The sequence below is a fragment of the Sceloporus undulatus genome, chromosome 2 (assembly GCF_019175285.1).
Source record: "Sceloporus undulatus isolate JIND9_A2432 ecotype Alabama chromosome 2, SceUnd_v1.1, whole genome shotgun sequence".
NCBI lineage: Eukaryota > Metazoa > Chordata > Lepidosauria > Squamata > Phrynosomatidae > Sceloporus > Sceloporus undulatus.
In genome coordinates, this window is record NC_056523.1 from 198054658 (window position 1) to 198082223 (window position 27566).

Below are 27566 nucleotides of genomic sequence, written 5' to 3' on the forward strand. Positions count from 1 at the left end.
TGAATATTGGGGAAATTGGACACAGTTCTTGTTGGTTTATTATTCTTCTGTTCTAGTCTATTCGGAAAGCTGGGTTCTTGTTGTTTTTACCATGGAACCAATACCAATAAATAGTTGTCCCTTCTCTAGGGGTCACTGCACACACTAATCCAGAGGGTGACCAAAGTGTTGCCTCTCAAGCCCCCCCCCCCAACACTCACAATTGTTTAAAAATTGGTGCATTTTGTCTCTTAAATGTTCAATGTGGTCAAAAGTGCTGCAAAACACAGCAATTTTACCTCTCCTACCCCCAGACTTACCATACGCCACAAAAATGTCCCCCAAAGGCCAAACATGTAGCCACAAATGAAACCAGAAGTGAAGTAACAATACTTCTGATAGTATCAGGCACACTGGTGCATCCCGTATGTGTGTGTGTGTGTGTGTGTGTGTGTGTGTGTAATGGCCCCAACCCCTTCTGTAGTTTCCCAATGCATTTGTAATCCAATGAGTTAAGAGTAACAAACAAAGCAGATGTGTAACCAAATAGGAATTCTGAAGCATAAACTAGGTTATCAGAGGAAATATTTGGATGAATATATCTCCAATCAAACATCTATTCGAACATTTCACAATTTGTGTGTGTGTGTGTGTGTGTGTGTGTGAATGAAGCAGAGCTGATATCACTTTCAACATTGTCATTCTCTATTTTATCCTTATAATTAAAATAAAGAATAAAAGAAACTTTGTGGCCATCATTTCTAAATTTATTTGTACTCCTGTCTGAACTTTTATGGCCAGTTGAATAAATCATTAATAAACTGTATTATGCAACCTTCTTTTAGTGGCATTAACTATTTGAATGGAATAGTCTACTTACACTGAATACTGTCTCTCTGTAGTCTGTAAAGAATTTCAGTTCTCTCGGATGTAAATCTGCTAAAATTTGGGGTTTTTTATTTTATTATTTAAAATGTTCATTGTAGACATGAAAACATATCAGAAACAAATAAAAATGATGTAGGGTAGGAAAAAGGAAGTCATTTTATTTGTTTTATTGTTAGATGGGTAGATAGATTTTAAATATTAGAATGTTAAGATTGTAGGATGTACATAATTGTTTTGGTGTGCTGATATGTTTGTGCTCAAAGGTGCCCCGCAGCAGAGATTACTTGAATAACCAAGTGGTCTACTCTTTTCGCTGTTCTTTCTTTGCCACCAGATCATTCAGCTTTAATGTTCGCACCATTCTCATAACAAAGGAAAGGTACATGTCACCTCCAAAGCAGTTTTAGTGGCTCCCAGTCCACCCAGACTGCCCTTTTTTCAGGCTAAAAGAGAAGCATGGATTGACTCTTCCTGGAAGCCTCCAAGAAAAGGAATTTCTAAACATGTTAGGGTGTAATGCTTAAATCAAATATAACACGCTTTTCAAAACCAGAAACAGAAATTTGTCCACTTCATTCTCCTCCCCCCCCCCACTCTTTTGGAGTACATTTTTTTTACAGTCTCTGTAGCTATTAGGAGATCCCAAAGAATAAAAGTGACCCTTGGACCTGCTGTAGTTGCCCACCTCAGATCTAGCCAAGAGACAAGACGTAGTTGGGAGTGACAGGCAGAGCTGAAGTCTCCTCAATGGTAAGAGTGGCAGTAAAGGGTTACTAGGATACCCCAGCTTTTCTCTTGCCAGTGGCTCCAAATACAAGTCCACAGCTCTGTGATGGAACATATGCTTCACATAAAGAAGTTCCTAAATTCACTTCCAGGAATTTCCATGTATAACTGGGAGAGACTCTCATCTAAGCCCCTGATTACAGTGGTCATGCAAATGACAATACAAAGCCTGATGGATCAAGACAGCTGAGACGTGATAAGACACCTTCCCATGTTGATGATGCACAGAACAAGCAGTTTGGTTTAATTTCCTCTGCACAGTCAATAATTCAGTTCAGAAGAAAGTCTCAGCTTCTGTCCAGATCTTTGAGTCTTATTGCAGAACTAAGAAGAAAGGAGCAGAGATGCAGTTAATTTTCCTATTGCCTGACAAGTAAGCATAAGGCAGGGTGGCCCCTCCAGGACAGCCCATAATAAGGAATGCTGGGAGTTGTGGTCCAACAACATCTGAAGGTTTGCACTTTGTCCACCTTGGGGTAAGGAAAGCTGGGAGGGGCTTGAAATGCACCTTGAAATGCAGATCCTGTTGTTAATTAGGATATAGGATGCCAATATTCAACTATTTCATCCCTGCCTATGAAGACAAATGATTTCCATAATTTCCTCCCTGCTGCAGGAGACAAAAAGTGTTTCTGTGCTGTTCTCACCTGGTATTCACACACCCAAAATGTTTCAGGAAATTATTTTGCACGAAAGTACTTTTTTTGTAAAAAAAATACAGTTTCCAAGTAGCTATGTGGATTTTCTCTCTACAAACTAGTTCTGTTCTACACAAAAATTGGCAACCTTGCAAAAAAGAAAAGAACAGGAGCATATATGGCTGTATGGAAAAGAAGTGAAAGAAATATTGTTGGTGCAAATCCTACATTTTGGGCAAAGAAATATATATATATTGTATGCATATACAATATCTGCATACAATTACTTATCAAAACATTTCAGGATCCAATAATATTGGGTAACAATGGCATAAAATTCTTGCCCGTGTCTTACTCTCCCTGGTTGGCTTTATCAAGTGTTGGGGAAACCATTTTTTTCTGCTAGGGATTTTTAACAATGAATTCTCTTTCCATCCCTAGTGGGGAGTACACTGGAAGAACTGGAGATAGAGGGAAAGGTGAATGATTCCTGGTGGAGAAGCTCACCTCTTCATTTTATGAGCTGTGCTCTGAAGAGCTGCGATGCTGATGCATGGCTGAGTCGGAAACAGAACCAGGCACATTAACCTTCCGGTGCTGACGACTCACCCGGCCTGTAAGAGAAACCAAGCAAGATCTTGCTAGTCAGGGCTGGGTTGGGAAGTACAACAGAACCATTGGGGGCCAGATGCCTCACCCATTTATTCCTTTTTTAAAAATGTGAGTGAGGTATTTTTGACCTCAAAAAAACCTCATGAGGTGCTGAACAAATTGATAATTTTCAGACAGTACACTCGGCCGTCTGTATCTATGGATTCTGTATGCATGGTTACAACCATCCACAGCTTGAAAATATTTTTAAAATATCTAAATTCCAAAAAGTAAACCTTGACTTTACTGTTTTATATAAGGGACCACATTTTACTTTGCCACTGTATGTAATGAAACTTGAACATCCACAGATTTTAATATCCACAGGGGGTCCTAGAACCAAACCCCAGTGGAAACCAAAGTCCATTGTACTGTGTAAACTAATTAGGAGACCAATTCCCTGACCCCGCATGTTCTGCTGCCCATAGTTTAGAGCAGGGATGTCCAAACTCTGGTCCTCCATGTGTTTTAGACTTCAGCTCCCAGAAGCCTCAGACACCTTGGCCAATGGTCTGGGATGCTGGGAGCTGAAGTCCAAAACACCTGGAAGGCGAGAGTTTGGACATCACTGGTTTAGACTAAGCAAGGACTGCCTACTATTGCTCAGGGCCAGTTCCCATATTGCTGCTACCAACATGTCCTTTCAGAATTCCTACTGTGATAAAGTTGCTTTGCTCTGGCTGAAGATCCCAGTGAAACCCTACAGATAACACTCATGAAACAGGTCACTTTTTCTTTTATTCTTTTTGCCTTTTATTCTTTTTTTAATTTTTATTTTTAATTAATATTTTAAAAACACAAATAATAATAATAACAACAAATATTACGGACAACCATCGGCCCCCACTAATTAAACATAACACTTCCATCCTAAAAAAAATTCTACTTACTACTACTTACAAACAATCATACTATCCTATTTCCTATATAATTAATAACTGTAATAATGACAATAAATCCTCCCTCTTCCCTCCCCTCCTACTTTCCATAAAACTCCATTTATATGTTTAATTTTAATATACATATATAACATTAAGTAAATCATAATATATCAATTCGTAGTTACCCTCACTATACCCTCACCTTCCTTTCTTCCCCTTTTACTCATACTTTCATTCACCTAACTCAAACTTTCTTTCCCATCCCTTCTATAACCCTCCATGACATTTCCTTAACCCTCCTACTTTTTCTGATTCATTTTCCATCCTTTAACTTTCAATATTCAATCTCCATCCCTTCTACTTCTTCATTGTTCTTTTCATTTTTCTTCTTATCCTTCTCCATACTTTCTTATCTCCTTCCCTCTTCCATACATCCTCTTGATCCATCCTTCCTTATTCAGCCCTTCTCATACCCTTCTTCACTTATTCATACCTTCTTACAATTACATTACTTTTTTCATACCCTTCCTTCTCCTTTTCCTACCCTCTTTGTTCTTCACTCATCTCATAAACACAATATTCTCACATTCATATCATATCATTCATACTACTTCCTATCTGCCAGTATCTTCACTCTGTGGCTTTCTTTACCTACTAATCCCTACCATTCATGGGTTTCATCCTTTATCCTATCCCCATGATGAACCTCCCCTAATCCCATTCCTTCCTCTTCTTGTACTTCCCTTTTATCATCTTACTCTTAGATCACTGTTTTGTTTAGCTTTGCCTCTCTCTATATTATTATTTTACTATGTTAAATTTATTGCTTCTATTTTTCTTCATTTATCTTTAAATATTCCTTAACCACTCTCCATTCATTATTAAATCTTCTCAAAGAATTGTATCTTACCAAAACAACTTAATCTATCCATCTCTATTGCTTCATATAATTTTAACAACCAATCCTCATTTTTGGGGATATCTCCTGTTTTCCATTTTTGTGCGAATATCATCCTAGCTGTGGTTATCATATAAAAAATTATTTTTCCAAATTTTCTTTCTGGACTGTCCTCCGTTATTCCTAATAAAAATAGTTCTGGTTTTAATTGGAGTTTAATGCTCAAAATATTTTCTATAAATTCTTTTATGGCTTTCCAGTATTTTTTAACTCTTGGACATACCCACCAACTATGGAGTTTATCACTGGGGCTAATTTCTGCATTAAAGAAAGATTAAAGTGCATTAAAAGTATCCTGCAAATAAAGTGAAAATGATGAGTAACTGCGCAAATGATTATCATACGCAATTGTGCAAATAAAGTGATATTGGAAATGCATTGCCGGTGAAATCCTGAAAGTAAATAGATGCATGTTAATGCTTCTTTGTGACCACTTTAATGGTAGGTTTTGTGCAAAGTCGTGTGAAATCATTTCACGTAATCACATGACTTTTCCAGGATATTCACAGGATAAACTCCCAATCTCCTTTGTGTGATAAACTCCAATGGTAAAAATTCCCCTTCTCTTTTTCATATTTCCAGCATCTGTTTTCTTTTAGTTTGCATATTTTAGCTAGCTTCCCCAGAGATAGATACCATTGATAAAACATTTGCCCTTAGGTTTTGTGAAACAATCCCTATCAACTAAGTATTTTCCCATTGTTCCAACTAAACTGGGTGGCCTACACTCCTTGTCCATTTTAACATTGGCTCCTTAATAATTTCCTCCTCCATCTCAATTTAACAATGCTTTATAAATTAACCCTATAGTTTTCTTTTGGACTCCAACAATTACTTTCCCCAATTCGGTCTTTTTACCCTCTTAAAAGTCTCAATTTTTCTCATCCATTTTAAATATTTCCTATAATTGCCTATAAGTGAAGAAATTATCTGTTGTAAGCCGCCCGGATTCCCAGTGATTGGGCGGCATATAAATAAATCCTATTATTATTATTATTGTTGTTGTTGTTATTATTATTATTAAGTAATCCTTTTTGTTGTAAACTTGCCTTTTGTTCTTGAAGACCCTCTCTTGTCACTCCAGATGCCTCCAGGGAAGGAGTTACGGAGGGTGTTGACAGCTGACCTGTGTGTGAGAGAGAGACGGAGATACAATGAGAACTTCCTTCCCAGATTCTCTGATGCTAAGATTAAATAGGAAAAAGACTTCCCACCCACTTCCTTCTTCCTTCCCTGCTGGTAGTCCAGGAAGCGACCTACTCAGGCCAAAAATGTCATCCGGGTTCTGAACCTGAGACCACCACTTTTCTGTTGATCCCTCAGCCCTAGCTCAATTTCTCATCTTATAGTTATATACATAGGGATCCAAGATGTTTATTTTTTACACTGTGAGACTGAGTCACACAGGTTTACTTCTGGGGCTCAATCCATGTGCCTGGAAGGGAACCGCTCCTTTCATGTCTAGATATCTGCAACTCAAATTCAATGATCAGAGTTTGAAAAGGTTAGCTTCCTTTAGACTACAACTCCCAGAATCTCCCTTAGGGATGTTGGCTGGGCAATTTTAGCAGCTATGAACCGAAAGATCAACTTTACTAAGTTAAGAGTTGTTTTTACACTCGGATATGGATTCGCTTGTATGAAAATGTCAGGAATCCCAGCATTCTATAAAATGGAAAAAAATGTCTCAGGGCCATCACTAGGTGACGGCCCTGATACCACTGTTCCCCAAACAACTCCCTTTTGGCAGAAAAGTTGTGGTGTTCACCTGCCTCCCTTTAAAATGCTGGAGATGGTATGAGGCTCAGTGTCCAATGGAGGGCGGTGGCACTGTGAGTTACCGCACCAGGTGATGCCAATCCTAGTGATGCCACTAAGTTGTCTGATGCTAAAGTTTCCAAGAGCTTCTTCCTGCTTCCTAAGTATCTTCCATATTCTGAGAGAGCCCACAGCAATATGAAATAGCTTCAGATGGGCAGACAGTGACTTGACCCTCTCCATGGAGTCTTACCAGATGTCATTCAGCTCTTCAGACATTGGCTTATTATCCACTGCTTCTGAAGTATTTTCTGGGATTTTGCCCCTCAGTTGACTCAGGATCTAGGGTAGGGGAAAGAGGGCCACAACAAAAAATGATCAGTTTTTTTATTGATGTCCAGTAAGATACTGTGTTGCACAGAGCAGGGTGAATTTTTCAAAGTGTGTTTGGACTGACACAGGCCCATGGACTGAGAGGTCTAACATCAGCGCTGCGGCAAGACAACAGGGACTGGCAGCAGTTGGTGATGTCAAAATTGGTGAGGAAACAAATCCAGGTTTTAGTCTAAAGCAACTATCCAAGGTAGTGAACCTATCTGAATATAGGATCTATTTTCTAGCTGCAAAAAGGAAAGCTATTTCAAAATTTGGACTAAAACCCAGAATGGATTGTACACAGCCATTGCCAGTGACCTGCCTGATTTTTGCTATATTATACACACCTTCTCCTTTAAAACATATAACAAAGTCAACTGGCCCAACCCTTGAAACGGTTAGTCTGTTCCTATTTCTGTCCCCCGCACCATTTTGCTATTACAGGTTGAGTATCTCTTATCTGAAATGCTGGGGAGCAGAAGTATTCTGGAATTTTTTGGATTTTGAAATGTTTACATATACTTAATGAGATATCTTGGTGGTGAGATCCAAGTTTAAACACAAAATTCATATATCTTTCATATACACTTTATACACATGACCTGAAGGTAATTTTATGCACAATATTTTGTGTATGAAACAAAGTTTGTGTACAATGAACCATCAGAAAAAAAGGGTGTCACTATCTGAGCCATCCATTTGAGATTTTTGTCACATTTCGGATTTTGCATTTTTAGATAAGGAATACTCATCCTGTATACGTCCCTCCTGCTGTTGTTGTGTACCTTCAAGTTGTTTCTGACATATAGCAAGCCTAAGGTGAACCTATAATGGGTTTTTCTGGGGCTGAAAGAGTATGACCTGCCCAAGGTCACCCAGTGGGTTTCTATGGCTGTGTGGGAAATTAAACCTTGGTCTCCAGAGTCACAGTCCAATGCTCAAACCTCTACACCATGTTGGCTCGTATAAGTACCTCTTACTCCAGATTTTACAAGAGTGTTTTATGAGAGCTGTCTATGCTCTTGAACATATTTAGTATGCAGTACCTTGGAAAGCTACGGATAAATCACTCCCTGATACAACCAAGCCATCAGCTGTTGTTGATGGGCATCTTTTTGTGAGCCAAATCGCAAGGCAGAAACTTTTCATAAAATACAGACCAGGACTTTCTTATCCCACTCAGATTGACAAACATCCTGTGGAGTAGTCAATGGAAGGACTAAGACCTTTTGGCCTTCCATATACATTTGGCCTACAACTTCCAAGTTCCAACAGCCCTACCCAGTCTGACCAATGGCAAGGGACTGTGGCCGTTGTGGTCCAAAATTTCTGGAGAATGGAAGGTTACCCACCCCTGTTTTAGAGCATGTACAATGAGCAATAGGAGTTTTCTGGAAAAGCCCTACAGGTGTCCATCTTTTGATATTGGGATCCTCACTGAAGTCAGAGCTGAACAGAGGCACTCACCTTGGTGCATTTCATTTGATTCTCCTGCATCTTCTTGATACTGACCAGGTTCCTTGTGATGTCAACTTCCTGGTCCTCTAAGATAAAAGCCCAAGCACACCCAATTATACATGTATACAGTAGGAAGAGTTGTGTAGCTTATGGAAAGGTTTGCATAAGAACAAATGTAAATTGTTCTGCTTTTGTAGGGGAAAATACACAGACTACATAGAAACTTGAAAACAGATTGATTTCTCCACTTCTATTGTAGGATGCAGATGAAAAAAGGGCATGGCTACTGCTCCTTTAACAGTTGTGAGGAAGAGGAAATTTCAGCAGATGAAGCTTATATAACCAGGTAAAGCTTATATAACAAGCTATTTAAAGTGCATCTGTCCCTTTTCATCTCTTGGTTGAAGTGCAGGAGGCAAATGGCCACTTGTACAAGTAGGCCCTGAAAAGGTTTCCCCACTCTGCAGGAGAGACCTACAGCCTGGTAAGAGTCCCTGTGGAGAAGACATTGAGGCCATGAGCCCTTGGTCTGCTGTTTGTCAATAGTAAAGTAGTGGAGGGAACTTCTGTCTGTGTGTGTGAAAGAAAAAAAAAGAGTGAGAGAGACAGAAAGAGAGAAGAAAAGCATATTGGTCACCTGTTGAGAGGAAGCTATGGATGGATAAAGTTGCCAGCACAGGAGAGATGGCAGACACAGGAGGTTGACTCTGGACATGCTGTTCAGAAAAGCACAACACGAGGATGGGAAACATGTATTCTTCTCCCCTCCCATGCTTCTGAACTCAGAGGCAGTACAGACCGGCACTTTGTGCTGGCGTGACCGCATACTAGGGCTGCAGTAGAGCTGAGCGTTCACATGCTCCGAGCCCTTGTTCTGCTGCCCGTGTGTCATTATAGCGTGTGCCCATCCACACTGGGCGTGCCACGATGATGCATGGGCAGCGCGGCACCAAACCTCACTCCGCGGAAGGGCCGTTATCAAGGTGTGTACGCGCCTGTGGTGCCCCTTCTGGGACACAAAAAGAACTCACTGGGAAGCGGGCCCTTTTTGGTCCTTCTGGAGGCTGCAGTGTCTGGTTGCTGCGGACTCCATCCGGGGCTCAAAGGGGCAATATTGAGCCGCCCGTCTGTCGAGCCCCTCAGTTCCCAGCAGCCTTAGCCACCCTATGGTAAAGACTTCTGGGGATTGTAGTCCAACATATCAAGGTCCCCATGACTCCATCACTGTCACTGGGCCATGTGGGGCATGGACAAAAAAAAGTTAGTTACCCCTGTATTAAAACTACTCCATTTGCTCTCTCTACTTCCAAACCTTCTCCCAGAATATCTTTTTCCCTATTCTTACTTTCTTCAGTGGCCAGTGAAAGGTCTGTCACTAGTCATCCTGACATTTTGCTTCATCCCTTCGATGACAGAGATTTTAATGAAATGTATTTTTTATAATGTTTTTATTTCTCACTCATCTTGGCTTCCTTTCTGGGAGAAAGGCAGCACAAAAATGATGATAAGGGATGTTTCAGCTTTTGCTGAAACATGCAGCAATCTGAAAGCTTTCTTGACCTTGAGCCAAACACACATTTGGGGCTCCAACATTAAATTTTCTACCATATCTTTGTACAATGGTAGTTCTGATGTTGCAAACCCATCTTAGAAAGGGCTGTCATACTGGGGTGAGCCTTTGGCCCATCAGCAGAAGACCAAATGTTTAAATGGAATGGCTTATGTTATTGTGTCAATCGTTCTGACACTCATCCTGCTCTTATAACACTGAAAAAATGTAGAGCTACAAGAATGCTTGTATGAGGGATTATTAATTTAAAAAGGTACAACCACACTTGAAAGATTAGCAGCTAATCTAAAATGAAAATGAAAGAAAGAGAATAATGAGTTATCCGTCTAGGTATTAAATTCATCTTATAAGAGGAAGAGCTTAACAAGGTGATAACTGCAGAGTCAGGAAAAGTAGACATGCTGGTGGGAGGATTCTGGAAGTTGTAGTCTTAAAAAAACCCGTTTTTTCCAGACTTAATTGTAAAAACACAGGAGGACCACAATTCTATCAACTGTTTTCAGGTGCCTTAACTATATCATCAATTTTTTAAAGCCTATATTGTTTTAACATTGTTGTAAGTCACCTTGGATCTCATGGTGGGATAAAGAGAGGATAACAACTATTACTACTACTACTATAAAAGCTAATCGAGTGGTAACTCAACATCTTTTCTTTCTGCTTCCCTGCGTATCACCAACTGATCAAACAGGCAGAAATATCAGTGAGGTTCAAGAAAGTTAGCATTTGTGACCTGGTCACTTGGGGGGGGCGGTTCTACTGCAGAGGATGATCCAAGAGGTTTGGAGGATCACTCTGCTATGCAAGGCATGTGGGAGAAGGTAGGGAAGTGGAGGAGAAAAAATATTGCAGGAGCAAAATTATCATTGGGGAAGAGAATGGACCAGATGCACTGCAGATATCACCAAATAACATAATCATAGTAGTGACATACTCAGTTTCTGATGGATGCGCCGCAGTTCACCCTGCACGGCTTCCAGCTCCTCCCAAAGGAATTTCTTGCTGCCGGAGAAGGAAGGGAGAGGAAGCAAAGATGAACTTCAGAACACACTCAAAAGTAATTTCAATTATCAGGCATAGGAGCAACACTCTTCAATATGCTATCATTTCCCTTTTGGTCCCAAGTCTATTTAGCATCTTCTGCCATGTTCCTTTCCCTCCAGGATAACAGTAAGGGGTTATTCAGATGGTGTAAATAATTCCAGTAGAACAGGGTTAAATCTGTGTTGTTCAAATGACTTTCAAATGCATCCAATTCAGTTTGGGAGCGGGTTGCCAAAAAACCCGCAAAACCCAGGATAATAGATCTCGGTTTTGTTTGTTTGTTTGTTTTGTTTTGTTTTCCTGAAATATTCACATAGTTGGCTGTATCAATAACTGATACGGAATAAACTGATATAAAACTCTACAAGTCTTGAATGTGTTTCGAATACATCTGCATCATCGACTCCATCTTTATTCGCAATGCTGACAGGTCTGAGCAACAGAACTCACAGAGATGTGCAGAGATGCGGTTATGATTAAAAAATAGTGCGAGCAATAAATTGGAATTGTGTGAATGAGATTATTCAATTAAAAAATAGTGTAAGCAACAAGTTGCAAATGCGTGAGTGAGATTATTCGCATAGCCACATTGCAAAACAAAACGTGTGAATAACCGCTAAGTCTCCTGCAAGAGTAGAAATCTCAAGGCCTGGGAAATAGAACCAGAATAATAAATGGGAAGAAACACTCCCTCTCTCCCAGGAAAAAGCCTTCACAAAATTCAGGGGAGAAAACTGGAAGGTTCCACATTTTTCTGAGCCATTTCCCTCCAGAAAAATAGATGATGGGATAATTTCTTTTAGAATGATGAATAAGATATTTAAGACAAGGTTGGACAAGGTGTTTATATATTAACATATACACACATTCTTTCTTAAAAATCTACATAGCAGGGAGTTTCAGGTTCAGGCAATATAAACCGTATCTCACATTACTATAACTCCTGGTCTTGATTTCCTTTTCACAGTTCTTTTTAAGAGACTGAATGCTTTATACCTGCTTAATGCTATGGAGACTAGAGGAGACAAAATAGTTTTGTTTGTTTTATTAATGTTAATGGTTTCACTGTTTTAAATGGTTTCTTCACTGCACCACACAAACTGACAAAAGCAAAGCGGTTCCTTACAGTGCAGCTGTTCCTTACAGTTTAGGATCTTGTCACTCCCATTTGTAATAATAATATTTTAAAAGTACATTCAATTTATAATTATTTCCAGAATAAACTGTACTTTTAATACATCAGATATTTCTATGAAAGGCAGATTACACATCATGAATTTTATGTTTCTGAAGTAACAATGTGACTCTCAATCTGTAAAGAGTGATAATATGGCATCTTTTAATTTTTTTCCAAAACCTCTGTTCTTTCCACCCTCCCTCCAAAAACAATTTTTTTTTCTGGCTTCCAATTTTTCAAAAATTCTATGAACTTTATCACACGGGAGGAATTTCTCTTAATTTTGAATGAAAAGAAAGTGGGGCCAGAATTCGCTAGTTTGGCAAATTTATGTGAATGCGAATTGCGTTCGAACTGACTTCTCATTGCCTGAAAATAGCATGCCATTGCCCGAATTTGCGTGTGGTAGACTATCATGCAATAACGTGAAACCCCATGATTGCACTCGGACTGATTTCCCATTGCCTGAATTTGCTTATAATGGGTTATCACGCAGTAACGTTAAACCCCATGATTGCGTTCAGATTGCAATTGGATTATACTTCCAGTTTCCCTTGTCTGATAAACTCCTATGTCTCTCTGCAAGAGCACCAAAAGGATAATTGACATTAGGGTCTCTGGCACAGGTGGGGGACCTTTGGCTCTTGGAAATTTGAGACTGCAATGACAATAGTTACAAACCATTAGTCATGCTGGTGGGACTGATGGGATTTATACGTCTAAACATCTGGAGGGCTAAAACTTCCCCTCCTGCCTACAAAGACAGAGCTTAGCCAGGAACAGAGCAGGTCCCCTTGGGCAAGTCTCTCATTTAATCTCCAGAGGTAAAGTCTTCCTCTATGATTGTGTCAAGGACCACAAAGTGTTGCGCTCACTGGCCATACTATTAGATATGGGTGTAAAGTAACTTCACACTGGTGTATATCTATTTTTGGTTGCTGAAGATGTTGGTATTCCCTTCCTCACTCCACTGAGACCAAAGTCCCTCTTCCAGGACCTACCATAGAGCAGCTGAAGAGTTATGGACATTCCATGCCTGGAGGAGAGTGCAGATGATTGCAAAAGCACTTGGCTATGCCCTTGCAGCATGACACAAAATGATTACACTAGCTGCTGAGACTTACAGAGAACCCCAATGGGATCCTCAGGAAAACTATGCAATTGGTTCGTGTCTGGCTTCAGGGACATAATGAGGTACTTCTGTGATCCCCTGGTCTCCTTCAGGTGCAGAATGACTGGGGAAGGCTTCAGTGGGTCTACAGTAGGTCTGGGTGGTGTTAAATGATTCAGTGTAGCATAGTTCTGCATACTACACCATGCTGAGCCATGTAAGATTGCAACTACTGTGTGTTCCAGTTTATAGTTCCTTCCCTTGTTCCTCAGCTCCGCAACTTTCCTCCCACCTTTCAAGGACTTCTTGAGACAGATTCTCCACTGAGCTTTCCTTCTGGATCATGGAACCCTGGAGTCCCTCCACTTCTTTGGCCATGGCTCTCCAAACCTCCTGGATCCTCCTCTGCATTAGCCCATCAATTGTCTCCTCAGGAGCTGAGTGACGAGCAAACTGTACTTCTCCTTGAAAGAAACAGACAGAAGGAATGACTTAACAAGACTATCGGTGAAAGTGCAGCCCAGAATAGCCAACACCAGTTCCAAGAGGGAATACCTGTTCTGAACATCTTTGAGGATACTGCGCAAATGAGGGTTTAAGTAGTAAAACGTAAAGGTAAAGAATTTAACATGCTAATGCTCTCATACTTTCATTAAAAAAACTGATAGGTTTTTAGTCTTTAAGGCTATGAAGATAAGCTTGAAAATGTCTTGGACATGCTAGGAGAGCTGAAAAGGGAGGAACAGAGACTTTACAATGCTTCCTCCCTCACCACAATGTATCAGCTAAAAGCAGAAAAATGTATACAAAAATAAAATTAATTTGGGCATCCTTAGTGCCAGGTTTTGTTTTGTTTTGGTTTTGTTGTTGTTGTTGTTTTGGGGGGGGGTGTTAATGGATGTGCTTTGAGAGAGGGAGGTAATTTCTCCAATTAATATTAATTGGTTGTGAGCACATCTGGCAAATATCTGGAAAACTGCTTCCAAATAGTTTACCCTTGCTGTCACATGCAGCAAAAGCTTGGAAAGAGTACTTTTTGGAACACAACTCTTAAGAATCCTGAAGAGCTATAGGTTTTAGGTCATTTCCCAAGCCCTTCACACAATATGCAAAGTGATCTGGTTGGAAAAGAGCAGGATTTTTTCTTGCTGCTTCTCACTTTGCCCCTAAATTGTCCATTTCATTGAGCTTTTCCTGCCTAAGCAAAGTTCAATTCATTGACTAAAGAAGTGGCAGCTGTTACTAAAATTCACCTCATCCAAAATACTATCTAAACCTGGAAAACAATCCCCTCTTTGCAGGACACGGAAATGTTATTATTTTAGATAACTATTCCCAGCATATAAGCCTAAATACCCTAAATGCACCAGATCCTATGATCCTGGAAGCTGAGGAGGGTTAGCCCTGGTTAGTACTTGGATAGGAGGCTGCCAAGAAAAACCAGGTACTGTAGGCTATATTTCATAGAATGGAACTATGTCTTCTTGCATGGCAGGTGGTTGGACTGGGTGGCCCTTGGGGTCTCTTCCAACTCTAGGATTCTATAAATATCAGGTGCTGTAGGCTATATTTCAGTGGAAGGAACTGGCAAAACCACTTCTTATTCCTTATCTAAGAAAATTCTATGAAATCCAGGGGATTGCCATAAATCAACAGGTGGCTTGAAGGTATGTTTGTATGTATGTGTGCACATGCACACATATTCCCAGACACCCCACGACCAGCATGGACAATGGAAGGAATTGGTCTTCCCAATATCTGTCTTCTCCCCCGTGCCCATCCATCTTGACAAAGCAACGAGTTATGCCCAGAAGAGGAACTGGGCATACCTTCTTCAATTAATTCCAATGCTGCTTCTGAAGAAGGCCTTAGGATGGAAACTATATATTCTACTAATGCTATTTCAAGTGAGCTTTTCCAACCATGAGTGCTAGAAACTTAATAAAATGAGTGGCTCCATGCAGAACTCCAAGTGGACAGAATCTTGGAAGATTAATATCTTACCATCATCCCTGCAGCCCTATAAAAATTTGGGGCACAATATCATCATATGGATTCAGAAATGGAAGAAGCACTAGGGACCACACTGCAAACATACAGAAGAAAATAAGTATATGCTTAGGACTTTATCATTACAGACTTGTAAGGTGCCTCAGGTTAGGGACAATCACTATCGCACAACTCTTCCAAATTGTCATGGCGCATTTTCTGCCTGGGCTTCTATCTTCCTCAGTCCAGACTCCATAGCTCTGCCTCCCTGCCCTAAGTCCTTCCCAGCATACGTTTTGGTCTATGTTTATTTTTATTTATTTTATTTTTAGTGCAATTGCTCAGTCATGGCAATCTATTAAGTAAAAAAATAAAATAAAATAAACCCAGCCTGCTTGGGAATGGTATGAGGAATGAGGGAGAGGAGCAAAATCATGCCCACTTGCACCAAGTGACTGCTTACATGTGAGAACTGCAACATGAAGAACTTATCAAACATGAATCAAAGTGGAAAAGCAGAGGGATGAAAAGGCATTGACAGGTTTTGCCTATCAATGAGAAAGATCGCTCCAAAAATGGATGGACTACAAACCAGCTACAGAACAGACACAGCATCATGTGATAAGATGTAATGTTCTTATTCCACTTTTCAGCCTTCATGTGATAAAGTCCTTAGAGGATGTACTGAATTGGATGATGGCTCCCAGCCAGTATGACCATGGTTACATTAGCTGTGGGAGCTCAGAGAGCTATACTGCTCCTCCATCTGGTAAAATTTCCAAGCTTTGGCAGCAGCAACATACATTTAAAAACCAAATGCCAACAAGAGTGAACATTTCTTTCTGACATGCTCCTCACCTTCTAGCTCCTTAATCCTATTCTGTTGCTGGTTGCTTTCCTGTTCCAACAAAGTAATGGAGTGGCTGAGTGCCTGGAAAGCCTGTCAGAAAGATACAGCACAGAGGGGGTTAATGCACACTGTGGCTGCCTTTAGAAAAATCTGAGCTTACTCCACCCACACCCACCCCAGTCTACTCATTTCCATCATACTCACTTTAGTTTGGGCATAGAGCTGAGCTTTGATGAGTTCCAGGTCATTTTTCAGGATCATCTGGGATTCTGTGAGCATCACTGTGAAGGGAAGCACAGAAGTTAAACATGAACAAGACCCATTAGCTTCAGAGGACATGGTGTCAGGAACTGGCCAAGGAGGTTTTTCGGGGTTGTTGTTGTTGTTGTTCTGTGCCTTCAAGTCATTTCTGACTTATTGCAACCTTAAGACTATCATGGTTAACAAGAGCAAAATGCCACCAGCCTTCCAAACAGAATTCTGGTCTTCAGTAGTGACCTACTGGAGTCAGGAAGCTCTTGACTCATGAAAGATCTTGACTTCTTTCCACCATAGACTCCCCCTACCCACTGTTAATACTTCCAAGATTTCAAGAGTTACACAAAGTAAGGACTATGGGGTAATGTGAAGGCAGGTGCCTACACTGATAGCTTATTACTAGACTACAGAGCTTTTAATCAGAGATGGGCAATGTTTCGCCCTCCAGGTAGTATTGGACTGGAACATCTGTTAACCCTCACCATTGGGCTCTACCAGGTAAGACTGATGGGAATTGCAGTCCATCACCACTCCTCCCTCTGCTGAACATGCTGGAGAGAGTGCACAAATGTGTAGTCCATCCCATTCGTGACTTGTAAGAATGCAGTGTTTGTACATCTCTTGAGAGCACACTTAGACCCAACCCACTTAACCTGTGCTACTTAACTTTGTAAGGTAAAGGGCTTGTGAGTCACAGGAAAACAGCAGGAAGATTTTTGGGGGTGGGAAGAAGGAAACACCCTGGTGATGCCTACAAAGCACCATTCCTGTCCTTCCCCAAAAGACAGCATGTTTGTTTAATTTTTCCAGAACAAAGGCATGCAAATATCTGTTGATTTCATAATTAAAAGAATTCAGGTTTTCTTTGCACAGAATTTTGACTTCTGAATTTCCATGAAGCACACACTTAGGAAAAGTACTTTTGGGGGGTAATAATTTTCAGAATCACTCCATCCAAAATACTTAGCAGCCATATAAGGTGAAAGATTGTGACAGCTGTTGTTTAAACATTTTTAAAAACTTATTTCAAGCTATAAATGCCTTTTTAAAAAAAGAAAGTGCCTTGGTGCAGAATTCCACCCTTCAGATGAAACCTCCAGTGGACTAGAAAACAGTCCAGAGTTCACCAGTTCCTACTGATGTGTGCCTGCTTCAGAAGCCAAGCTTACTTTTGAAAATTAATAGTGGTAGGACTCAGCACTATCCTTCTACTCTTGAGTCCCAGACTATGACTAGAAGCATTTCTTCCTTGCTGTAAGATGCAAAGAGGATCAGGGAAAGCTGGCTTCCCAATGCAGCCGGAGTAAGGCTGGACCCCAAATGAGGAGGATGGATTGGTCCAGCCCAAGGAAGAAATTTTTCTAGTCATTGTCTGGGACTCAAGAGTAAAAGGATAGTGCTGAGTCCCACCACTATTAATTTTCAAAGGTAAGCATGGCTTCTGACAGCAGGCACACATCAGTAAGAACTGCTGTACTCTGGTCTGTTTTCAGGTCCATCTGGAGGGTGGAATTCTGCACCAAGTCTTTTTTTCTTTTTTCTTCTACTTCATTCCCAACCATTGAGAAGGTAGATATGCTTGGGCTGGCCACACAACCGTATTCCAAACAACTGTCAACTCTTGCTTTGAAACAGAGAGTAAACAACACTCACAAATTTTCTCATTCTTTTTAAAATTAGCTTGCTTCAACTGCAATAATAAAGCAATAAATGTAAAGATACTGCCATATAATGAAAAAGAGTATATTAAAAGGAACCCACCCAATGTTATAATCAATTTGCCAGTATAGACTAAATATAATTTACTTTCTTCTCTTGCCAGTGAATACTTCTGAATCTTCAGTTTGCAAAAAAAATATAGATCAACAAGCCAATTTATGCTGAAACTGCAGTGGTTCTAGGATATCAGATGTGTTGTTTACAAAAGGAATGAATGGTTCCCATCTCTCAATAAACCTATCTGTCCTAGTTTCCCCTCTGAACACTTCACACCTGGCTGTTAATTTTTCATTTTATGCTAGATCTCACACGCTCCTCCTGCCATGTGAAAGATCCATTTTCTCATCCCTCAGTTTTCCCATTCTTTAAAGAAAGTGGGCCTTGACATAGTAAGGCCTCATGTTGAGAAAATGCTCACGCCTACCTACACACACACCAAGATTATTTTGCATAATGGGAATTCCTTGAGGAAAAATTGTTTGCACAAAATGTTGGGGTGGGGGTTTGCAGACAAATCAACATTTTTGTCCAGAAAAAGTGGATTACACTGTAAAGATGCACTCTTTCTGCACAAAAATATTGTTTTTGCTGAAAACTCCCAAAGAAGCCATGAAACAAGAAAAAGAATTTTTAGAAAAGCATTAATATAATCTCACCTAATGGGAAGAGAGATTTTGCAATTATTTGCCAGCATCCCTAATATACAACAATGACAAGATATCATACTTACCAGATGGCTTCACATCAGCAATCTCCAGAGAGCCCTGTTGTACAAGGAAGTTGATAATATCACCATTAGTGCTTCAGTGAGCAAGCCCTTCTGCAAAGGCCTTGGGACACAAAGCCACAATAACTCCATTGAACGTGGTAGAGGTGGGCCAATTTATTATTATTATTATTATTATTTGTGGGAGGGCATTATGAGACTGCCTGGCACCTGGTGTGAACAGCAGGGTTTCACTAAAGTTTTCTTAACATGCAATTGCAGCATTTTTTATATCAATTTGGCTCAGAATCTGGGATTTGTAGTTTTGAAAGGTGTTCAGAATTCTCTGCCAGAGTGTTTTTGATCCCCTGGACTCTATTAAATAAATCACAAGTATGAGTTTGCAAGAGCTGGGCAGAGCTGTGGAGGACAGGGAATCTTGGAGATGTCTCATCAGCTGGGTCGAGATCAACTCGAGGGCAGCTAACATTAACAACAACAATAAAACTTTGAATTCTAGGATTCTGTAGTATGTAGCAATGACAATTAAAGTGGAATCAGGACTATAAATGACGAAAGATTTAAAAGAAACTAATACAAGGGTAGAAATATTGGAAACACAAACTAAAGAACTTGAAGATAAAACAATACATCTATCTCTAGAACAAGAGAAAGAACGTGACCAAAGAGCGATTGCCGATTTAAAGGCCAGGGAACGGTGCCTCAAGATAAGAGGCCTCAAAGAACTTCAAAATGAAGATCTTTATCAATATTTGATCCCTATACTGGCCGATTTTGCGGAAATACCATGCTCTGAATTATTAAAAGAGGTGGATAAAACTTTTAGAATAAATTCGAAAACAGCAAGAGAACGAAATCTTCCGAGGGACATTTCTATTTATTTCATAAGAACTAGAACTAAAGAATTGATCCTGGAGAAAAGCTACCAAAAAAGACTTGTCGTTGATAAAGAGGAATTAATGATATTGAAAGATATCCCCGCGAGGATTCTTAAAAGGAGAGCGGAATACAGACTTTTAACATCGTCCCTCAAAAGACATAACATCCCTTACAGGTGGGAGGTCCCGGAAGGAGTCTCTTTCACCTATAAGAAGAAAAGACTACGAATTAACTCACAGGGGAAAGCAAGAGACTTCTTAAGAACCTTAAAGAAAGGCTCTCCACCGGAAGAAACAAGTGAATCAAACCAAAATTTAGACCAGGTAGAAGAAGAAGAAAGAAGGAGTGACCAGGAAGAAGAGAGAAGTGGAGAAGAAGGCGACGAAGAAGGAGAAGAAAGGGAAGAAGGAATAACGTTGGACTAACGAATTGATAAGTAGTATCCTTTTTTCATCTTATATACTCGGGAGATTAATATAATTGGGTGGGTTCCTCTTTTCTTCTAAATTATATTGAAAAAGAGTAGAAATGAAATTAAAGATAATCTCTCTGAACATTAAGGGGCTAAACGGCCCCACTAAGAGGAAAAAAGCCTTTCACTTTCTAAAAAAAGGGAACTGGGATATAATATGACTCCAAGAATCTCACATAAAAAAATCAGAGACAAATTTATTAAAAAACAAAAGACTTGGTAAAGAATTTGTATCGGCTAATGAGGACAAAAAGAAGGGTGTAGTCTTGTATGTAAAATCACATATACCAGCTAAGGAAGTAATGAAAGATAGTGAAGGTAGCTATATTGGGATAGAAATAAAGATAGAAACTCGAAAATTATTAATAGTGGGAGTATACGGTCCATTTCTTAAAAGAGAAAAATTTTATTCGGATCTAATGAATGAGGTTTTGGATTTAAATTACAACGATATAATGATGATGGGAGACTGGAATGGAGTAGTTAGACCAAAATTGGACAGGAAATCAGGTAAAACAATCAAAAATAACCAAGGTAAACTTCCCAAAGCATTTACGAACATGATAGAAAATTTAGGATTAATAGATGTATGGAGATTCAAACACGGGTTGAAAGAAGATTATACTTTTTTTTCGCATAGGCATAAATCTCTGTCTAGGATAGACATGATCTTTATTTCTAAAAATTGGGCAAAAAACATAATCAATATGGAAACTATGGTAAGATCTATATCAGACCATAATCCCATTGTAGTAGAACTGAATACAGGAAAGAAGAACTTTTTATGGCGTTTAGATAAAAACTTACTAAAAAAGAAACAAATACTTGAAAAAACGAAAAAGGCACTAGAAAATTACTTTAAAGAAAACTTAATAAAAGATACAAATCCAAATATAATATGGGATGCCTGTAAGGCAGTTATAAGAGGGATATTCATACAAGAGGATATACAAGAAAAAAAGATAAAAAACAAAAAAATTGACAAAATTTTGGGAGAAATTAGAGAGAGAGAAGAAATTCTTAAAAACGACCCTGACAATGAAGAAATAGAAAAAGAAATAAAAATCTTACAAAAACAAATATCTATGTGCTTAGTAGAGGAAGTTGACAAAAAATTAAGATACTCCAAACAATATTATTTTGAAAACGCGAATAAAATAGGTAGATGGCTCTCTTATAAGACTAAAAAAGAAAGAGAAAAAAATTTAATAACACAAATTAAATGGAAAGAGGACTTAGTAACGGATCAAGAAAAAATAAAACAAATATTTTATGACTACTTTAAAAAATTATACGAAGAACAAAAAGTGGATACATCCCTGATTAAAAATTATATTGATCAAATAGATTTCCCACAAATTGATGAAGAACAAATAGAATATTTGGAAAAACCAATAACTATAGAAGAAATCAAATCAGTTATAAGAGAACAGAAAAATGGGAAAGCACCAGGACCTGACGGCTTCCCAGCAGAGTATTACAAAGAATTAGAAGATCAATTAATAGAACCATTATGTAAACTAATTAATGGAATAGGGGAGAAAAATATACCTCAATCTTGGAAAGAAGCAAACATTACACTTATCCTAAAACCAAACAAAGACCCACAAGATATTAAAAGCTACAGACCAATCTCATTGATAAACTCTGACTACAAAATTTTCGCCACAATATTAGCTAAAAGACTAAAAAACATCTTAAAAAAACTGGATTGGGGAAGAACAAAATGGTTTTTTACCTCATAGACAATTAAAGAAAAATATAAGAATGATGATCAACATTATTGAACACTTTAAAGATAAAAGAGACAAAGGATTGGCTATTATATTAGTAGACATGGAAAAGGCCTTTGATAAAGTACATTGGAATACAATATTTGAAATTTTAGAAAAGGTAGGATTCAAAACAAAATTCATAAACTGGATAAAAGCAATTTATAAAAACCAAGAAGCCTGCCTTATAATTAATGGAGAAAAAACAAAACCGGTAAATATAATGCAAGGTACTAGACAAGGCTGCCCACTATCCCCATTATTATTTATTATGGTTATCGAACTATTAATTAGGAAAGTAAACCAAAACAAATCAATACAAGGAATTTTTAATAAGGGTCTAAATATTAAATCATTGGCCTTCGCAGATGACCTAGCGTTTTTTCTAGGAAACCCACAAGCTAGTATAAACAAATTACATAACGAATTAGAAGAATTTGGAAAAATATCAGGATTAAAAATAAATGTAGACAAGACAAATATTTTAACTAAAAATCTTAATCAAGAAGAAGAAAAAGAAATAACGAAAGTGACAGGATATAAAATAGTAAAAAAAGTAAGATATCTAGGAATAGAAATCACTACAAATAATGCGGACTTATTCAAAAACAATTATAATAAATTATGGTCTCAGATTCAAAAAGATTTAGAAAATTGGAAATCTATAAAATTATCTCTCTTAGGAAGAATTGCCTGTATAAAAATGAACATCTTACCAAAAATATTATTTTTATACCAAACAATTCCGATAATAATAAAAGACAAAATTTTTCAAAATTGGCAAAAAGACCTAACGAAATTCATTTGGATGGGCAAAAAACCTAGGGTACGGATGAAAATACTTCAGGATGCGAAAGAAAGGGGTGGACTTGACGTCCCAGATTTAAAACTCTACTATCAGGCGACTTGTTTAACTTGGATCAAAGAATGGTGGGAATTAAACGATAAAAAACTCTTAAAGCTGGAAGGTGGGAGCATAGCGTTTGGTTGGCACGCATATCTATATTATAATAAAGAGTCAATAGACAGGGAATTTAATAACCACTGTATAAGAAGGCCTCTTCTATGGATTTGGAAAAGAACTAGGAAAAAATTAGGAGAAAAAATTACGTTGGAAACTTCTCCCCAAGAAGCTTTCCTGTGGCGAGAAAAAGGATCTGTAAAAAACTGGTTAAGATATAAAGATCTACTAATTAAAGAAAAAGATGGACTAAGGTTTAAAACAGAAGAAGAATTCAATAAACAAAACTATAAAATTCACTGGTATTTAAGATGGCAATTAAGAGAGAGATTTAAAATGGATCAAAAAGAAAAATCTATTGTCACAGAGGAAACTCAACTTGAGAAACTATTAAAATCAAGCAATAAAGGGTTAATATCAAAGCTTTATAAATATCTTTTAAAAATAGAACTAGAAACAGAAACTATTAAGACTAATATGATAACCTGGGCCCAAAACATCGGGCATAATATCGAGTTAAAACAATGGGAGTATACATGGAACAAGAGGTTAAAATATACAAGATGCCAAGATATCAAAGAAAACTACTATAAGATGTTTTACAGGTGGTATATGACCCCTGACAAATTGGCAAAGATATATGGGACTAAAAATAAATGTTGGAAATGCAAAAAAGAGACAGGTACGTTCTATCATAGTTGGTGGACATGTTCAAGAGTTAAAAAATTTTGGCAGGAAATTCATAGGATAATACGAGATATATTTGGATTCAAAGTAAGATTTAGACCAGAAACCTATCTGTTAAATATATTAGATTTTGATTTAGAAAAGAAACATGGCAGAATTATTTTCCTTTTGATTACGGCGGCAAGATTAACGTTGGCTCGCAGATGGAAAGAGGAGAATTTACCGGAGACGAACGATTGGATCATAAAGCTATACGAACTGGCAGAAATCGATAAACTATCACACTTACTAAAAAATGAAAATCTGGAAGAATTTTATAGAGACTGGAAAGATGTTTTATGTTACTTACAGCAAGGAAGAAGTGATGTGTTTGTAGAGGGTTTAAAAACTGAATAATCTTGATAAATAATTTATACTTTCGTATAACTTGTATTTAACTTGTATTTAGATATACTTTTTGACTTCTCTCAAAACAGACCTTATAAATATATAAGAATCAATTGTAACATATATCTTTAAAACATCTGCCTATCAACATAACAAAATTGGGGATATATTTAGAAATGCAAAGACGCAATAAGTAGCTAACACACTCTAATTTTATTTTAGAATATATTGTTAGTAATAAGGAAACAAAGGAATTAATAAGTAAAACTCTCGAACCCGGAGCAGGAAGAATTGTGTAGTCTTAGTTTTATATTGTCATAGTTTTGTAGTAGATTTATGTTTTGAATCACAACAATAGAGTAGGTAGTAGTTGTGTATAGATAGCGTATATTTTGTTAGTGTGTTTTTTTTTTTTCCCCTTTCTTTTCTTCGAAATAGATATTGGATTATGAAAGACTTCATATATTTATACTTCAAAGGACTTTTTTTTTCTCTTCTTTTTTTTTTCTTATTGTGATGTTTTTTTATGTAAGAGTTGTTATATGTCACATGTTATATGTCTATATATGTTTCAAAAAAAAAAAAAGGACTATAAATGTGTGGTTTAAAAGAAATCTAAAATTCTGACAGTAAAGGATTGGAAATTCCTTGCTTGCCCATAAGTATTCCAGACGTTGTGGGTTTTTTTCCAATGAATCCTCTCTCTCTCTATGGAGTTTATCACACTGGGGCTAATTTCATCATTAAAGATAGATTAAAGTGCATTTAAAGCATCTCACAAATACAGCGAAAGTGGTGAGTAACTGTGTGAATGATTATCACATGCAATTGCTCAAATAAAGTGATATCGGAAATGCATTGTCAGCGTCGCTGAAATCCTGAAAGTAAAAAGATGCATGTTAATGCTTCTTTGTGACCACTTTAATGGTAAGTTTTGTGCAATGTTGTGTGACATCATGGGATAAACTCCCAATCTCCTTTGTGTGATAAACTCCCCAGTCCATCACAGATTGACCCTCATTGCTGACTGAGCCTGACCTGTGAAAGAGGGTACACACAGAGCAAAAAGGCTCTCAGTGCAATTTCCCACTGGGAGCTACACAGTTCTTATTCATGTGTACAATGATGTAGGTGGCAAAGGAAGCATGTGTAAGAGGTCCATGCTCTAAAATTGGGGCAGGAGAGGAGGGAAGAGAGGTTTACCCTGCCAAGGTGAGGTCAAGTTACCCCCTGCTTGGATCACACATTGACATTAAAAGCATGACCACGTCTGCAAAACTTATCACCAACCCCTGTGGACCATACAGTTCCACCCACTAAGCAACTACATATTCTGTCTAAACAGAACATGAGGCAGGCTACCGCAGGCCAAGGCTCTCTGTTCCACCATTCTACTACATGCACAGATGCAGAACTTGGAAATCTTACTTTTAAAATTAATATTTATTTTATTCAATAATTAAAAACACAAAGAACACAAAGACACAGACAATACATATATAAAACCTCCACCCAAGGGGGGAAAAAACATAGTTTTCAACCTCAACCCCCCCCCCCACACACACACATAGAGGAAAGAAAAGGAAAAGAGAGGAAAGGAAAAGAAGAAAGTAGGAGGGGGGAAAGGAGATATGGGGAGAGAAAAGGAGAGAAAGGGAAGAAAAGAAAAAGAATAAGACGTTCCACATATTTTCTAGTTGTCATCTTATTTAAAAACCGTGTAACACTCGCCTAAATATTATTATCCTTGTATAATCTAAGTATATACTCACAAATCAATACTGATTGGGGAGAGTTATGAAATGGTTCAATTTGATGAAACAACAAATTTAATAAGGGGAAAACCAATACCTGTAGAGACATATATAGAAATATGGAAACCATTTATAAAGTATGTTAAGCAGACAAAAGGGAAAACCAGTGTGTTCGGGTTTAATAATTAGATCATGAGGTTTTACTCTGTTGTTTGTTTTTTGTCTTATTTTCATTGTTGTAGATTAGTTAATGGGAATGCGGAAATCTTACTTTTTAAAACTTTTTTGCCCACGGCAGCTTCCAGAAACAGCATGCTGCTGTTATGTGCCTTCAAGTCATTTCTGACTTATGGCGACCCTAAAGTGCTTCTATCATGGGGTTTCCTTGGCAAGTTTCTTCAGGGGAGGGTTACCATTGCCATTTCCATTGCCATCTGAGGCTGAGAGAGTGTGCTTTGCCCAAGGTCACCCAGTGGGTTTACATGGCCTAGCTGGGATTTGAACCCTGGTCTCCAGAATTGTAGCCCAGTGTTCAAACCACTACACCATACTGGCTCCAGCAAACCACATTGGCTCCAGCAAGCATGTCCAATGGTTATGGTTCGTACGGGATTTGGGAAGCTATATTCCAAAAAAAAAAGTATGTTTTTCAAATTCTGAACAGATGTTAGGGATGAGGGTGTAATGTCCTGCTCTCATTTTTCACACAGGTTCAGTATTCCTTCACACTGGCTATGCTGGGAGGGCTGCTGGGAATTAAGGTCAATGGCATGTAATGCTGTAATGACAAAAATGGGAACATATGGCCCTCTGGACACTGTTAGACTGCAAACTCCATCATCCCTAGAATCAACATTTGGAGGGAGACAGATCACAAGCACCTCCAGCTTAGCAGAACACCAAAATTATTCTCCTGTCCTCCCCCAGCACCCATAACCCCCTCAAGACACTCACCATGGGTGATGTGCTGCTTGCCCGAGCCAAGTACCAGTTAGGCGAAGTGATTCCACTTCTCTCATCCTTGGATAGCATCATTATAGCTGGTCCCTGGGAGGAAGAAACAGAGGCTCTGCAATTTGATTTGGCAGAATAGCCAAAGAAAGCAGGACCGGGCTCAGGTTGGGAGTAGCGATGTTGACTGGGGGAACTCTGATAGCTGTAAATCCTAAAAGGTATTTTCTTTTTCCAAAACAAAACCCCACATCTGCAGGCATGATGGTGTCGCAAACCAAACTGTGGGCTCATTCTTACAAGAAGGGGCTCAACCCTCAACCCTCTGACAGCCACTATAGTGTAGTGGTTTGAGGATTGGACTCCAGGAACAAAACAAAACCCCATGGAAACCCACTGGGTGACTGTGAGCAGGTCACACTCTCTCAGACTCAGAGAGCCAAAAATGGGTCCTAGAATAGATCAAGTCTGATTTAATGATCCTGGTGCTGAGAGGGAGCTTGTGTGGCACAGTTGTTTTGAGTACTGGACTATGACTCTGGAGACCAGGGTTCAATTCCTAGCTCAGCCATGAAACCCACTGGGTGACCCTGGGCAAGTCGCACTCTCTCAGCCTCAGGGGAAGGAAAGGCAAACCCCCTCTGAACAAACATCACCAAGACAACCCTATAAGAAGGTCCCCATGAGTCAACTTGAAGGCAGACAACAATAATAATAACCCTCAAAGACACAAGGAACCTTCCTCTGTAGGACAGAGAGAGATTTAGCTCAAGAATGGGAGATGATGCTGAAAATGAGTAGGTTGGAGAAGGATAAAGCATCTCCCATTCTAGTTTTGTGCTTCAAATTGCTCCCTTCCAAGACTAGGCCAGGGAGCTTCAGTCAG

General features: G+C 38.7%; 1 protein-coding gene across 1 annotated transcript; it reads right to left on the reverse strand.

Annotated features, from left to right (window-relative positions):
- Window positions 1-1036: 1036 nt before the first annotated feature.
- CCDC159 (coiled-coil domain containing 159) lies at window positions 1037-26758 on the reverse strand. Its single transcript, XM_042448187.1, has 11 exons — window positions 26684-26758; window positions 18821-18854; window positions 16318-16394; window positions 16122-16203; window positions 13567-13738; window positions 10877-10944; window positions 8382-8458; window positions 6793-6881; window positions 5831-5907; window positions 2799-2905; window positions 1037-1977 (listed from the first exon to the last, which is right to left on the reverse strand). The coding sequence occupies exons 1-10, from the start codon at window positions 26684-26686 to the stop codon at window positions 2808-2810; spliced, it is 777 nt and encodes a 258-aa protein (XP_042304121.1). The 5' UTR covers window positions 26687-26758; the 3' UTR covers window positions 1037-1977; window positions 2799-2807.
- Between the last annotated feature and the right edge of the window lie 808 nt (window positions 26759-27566).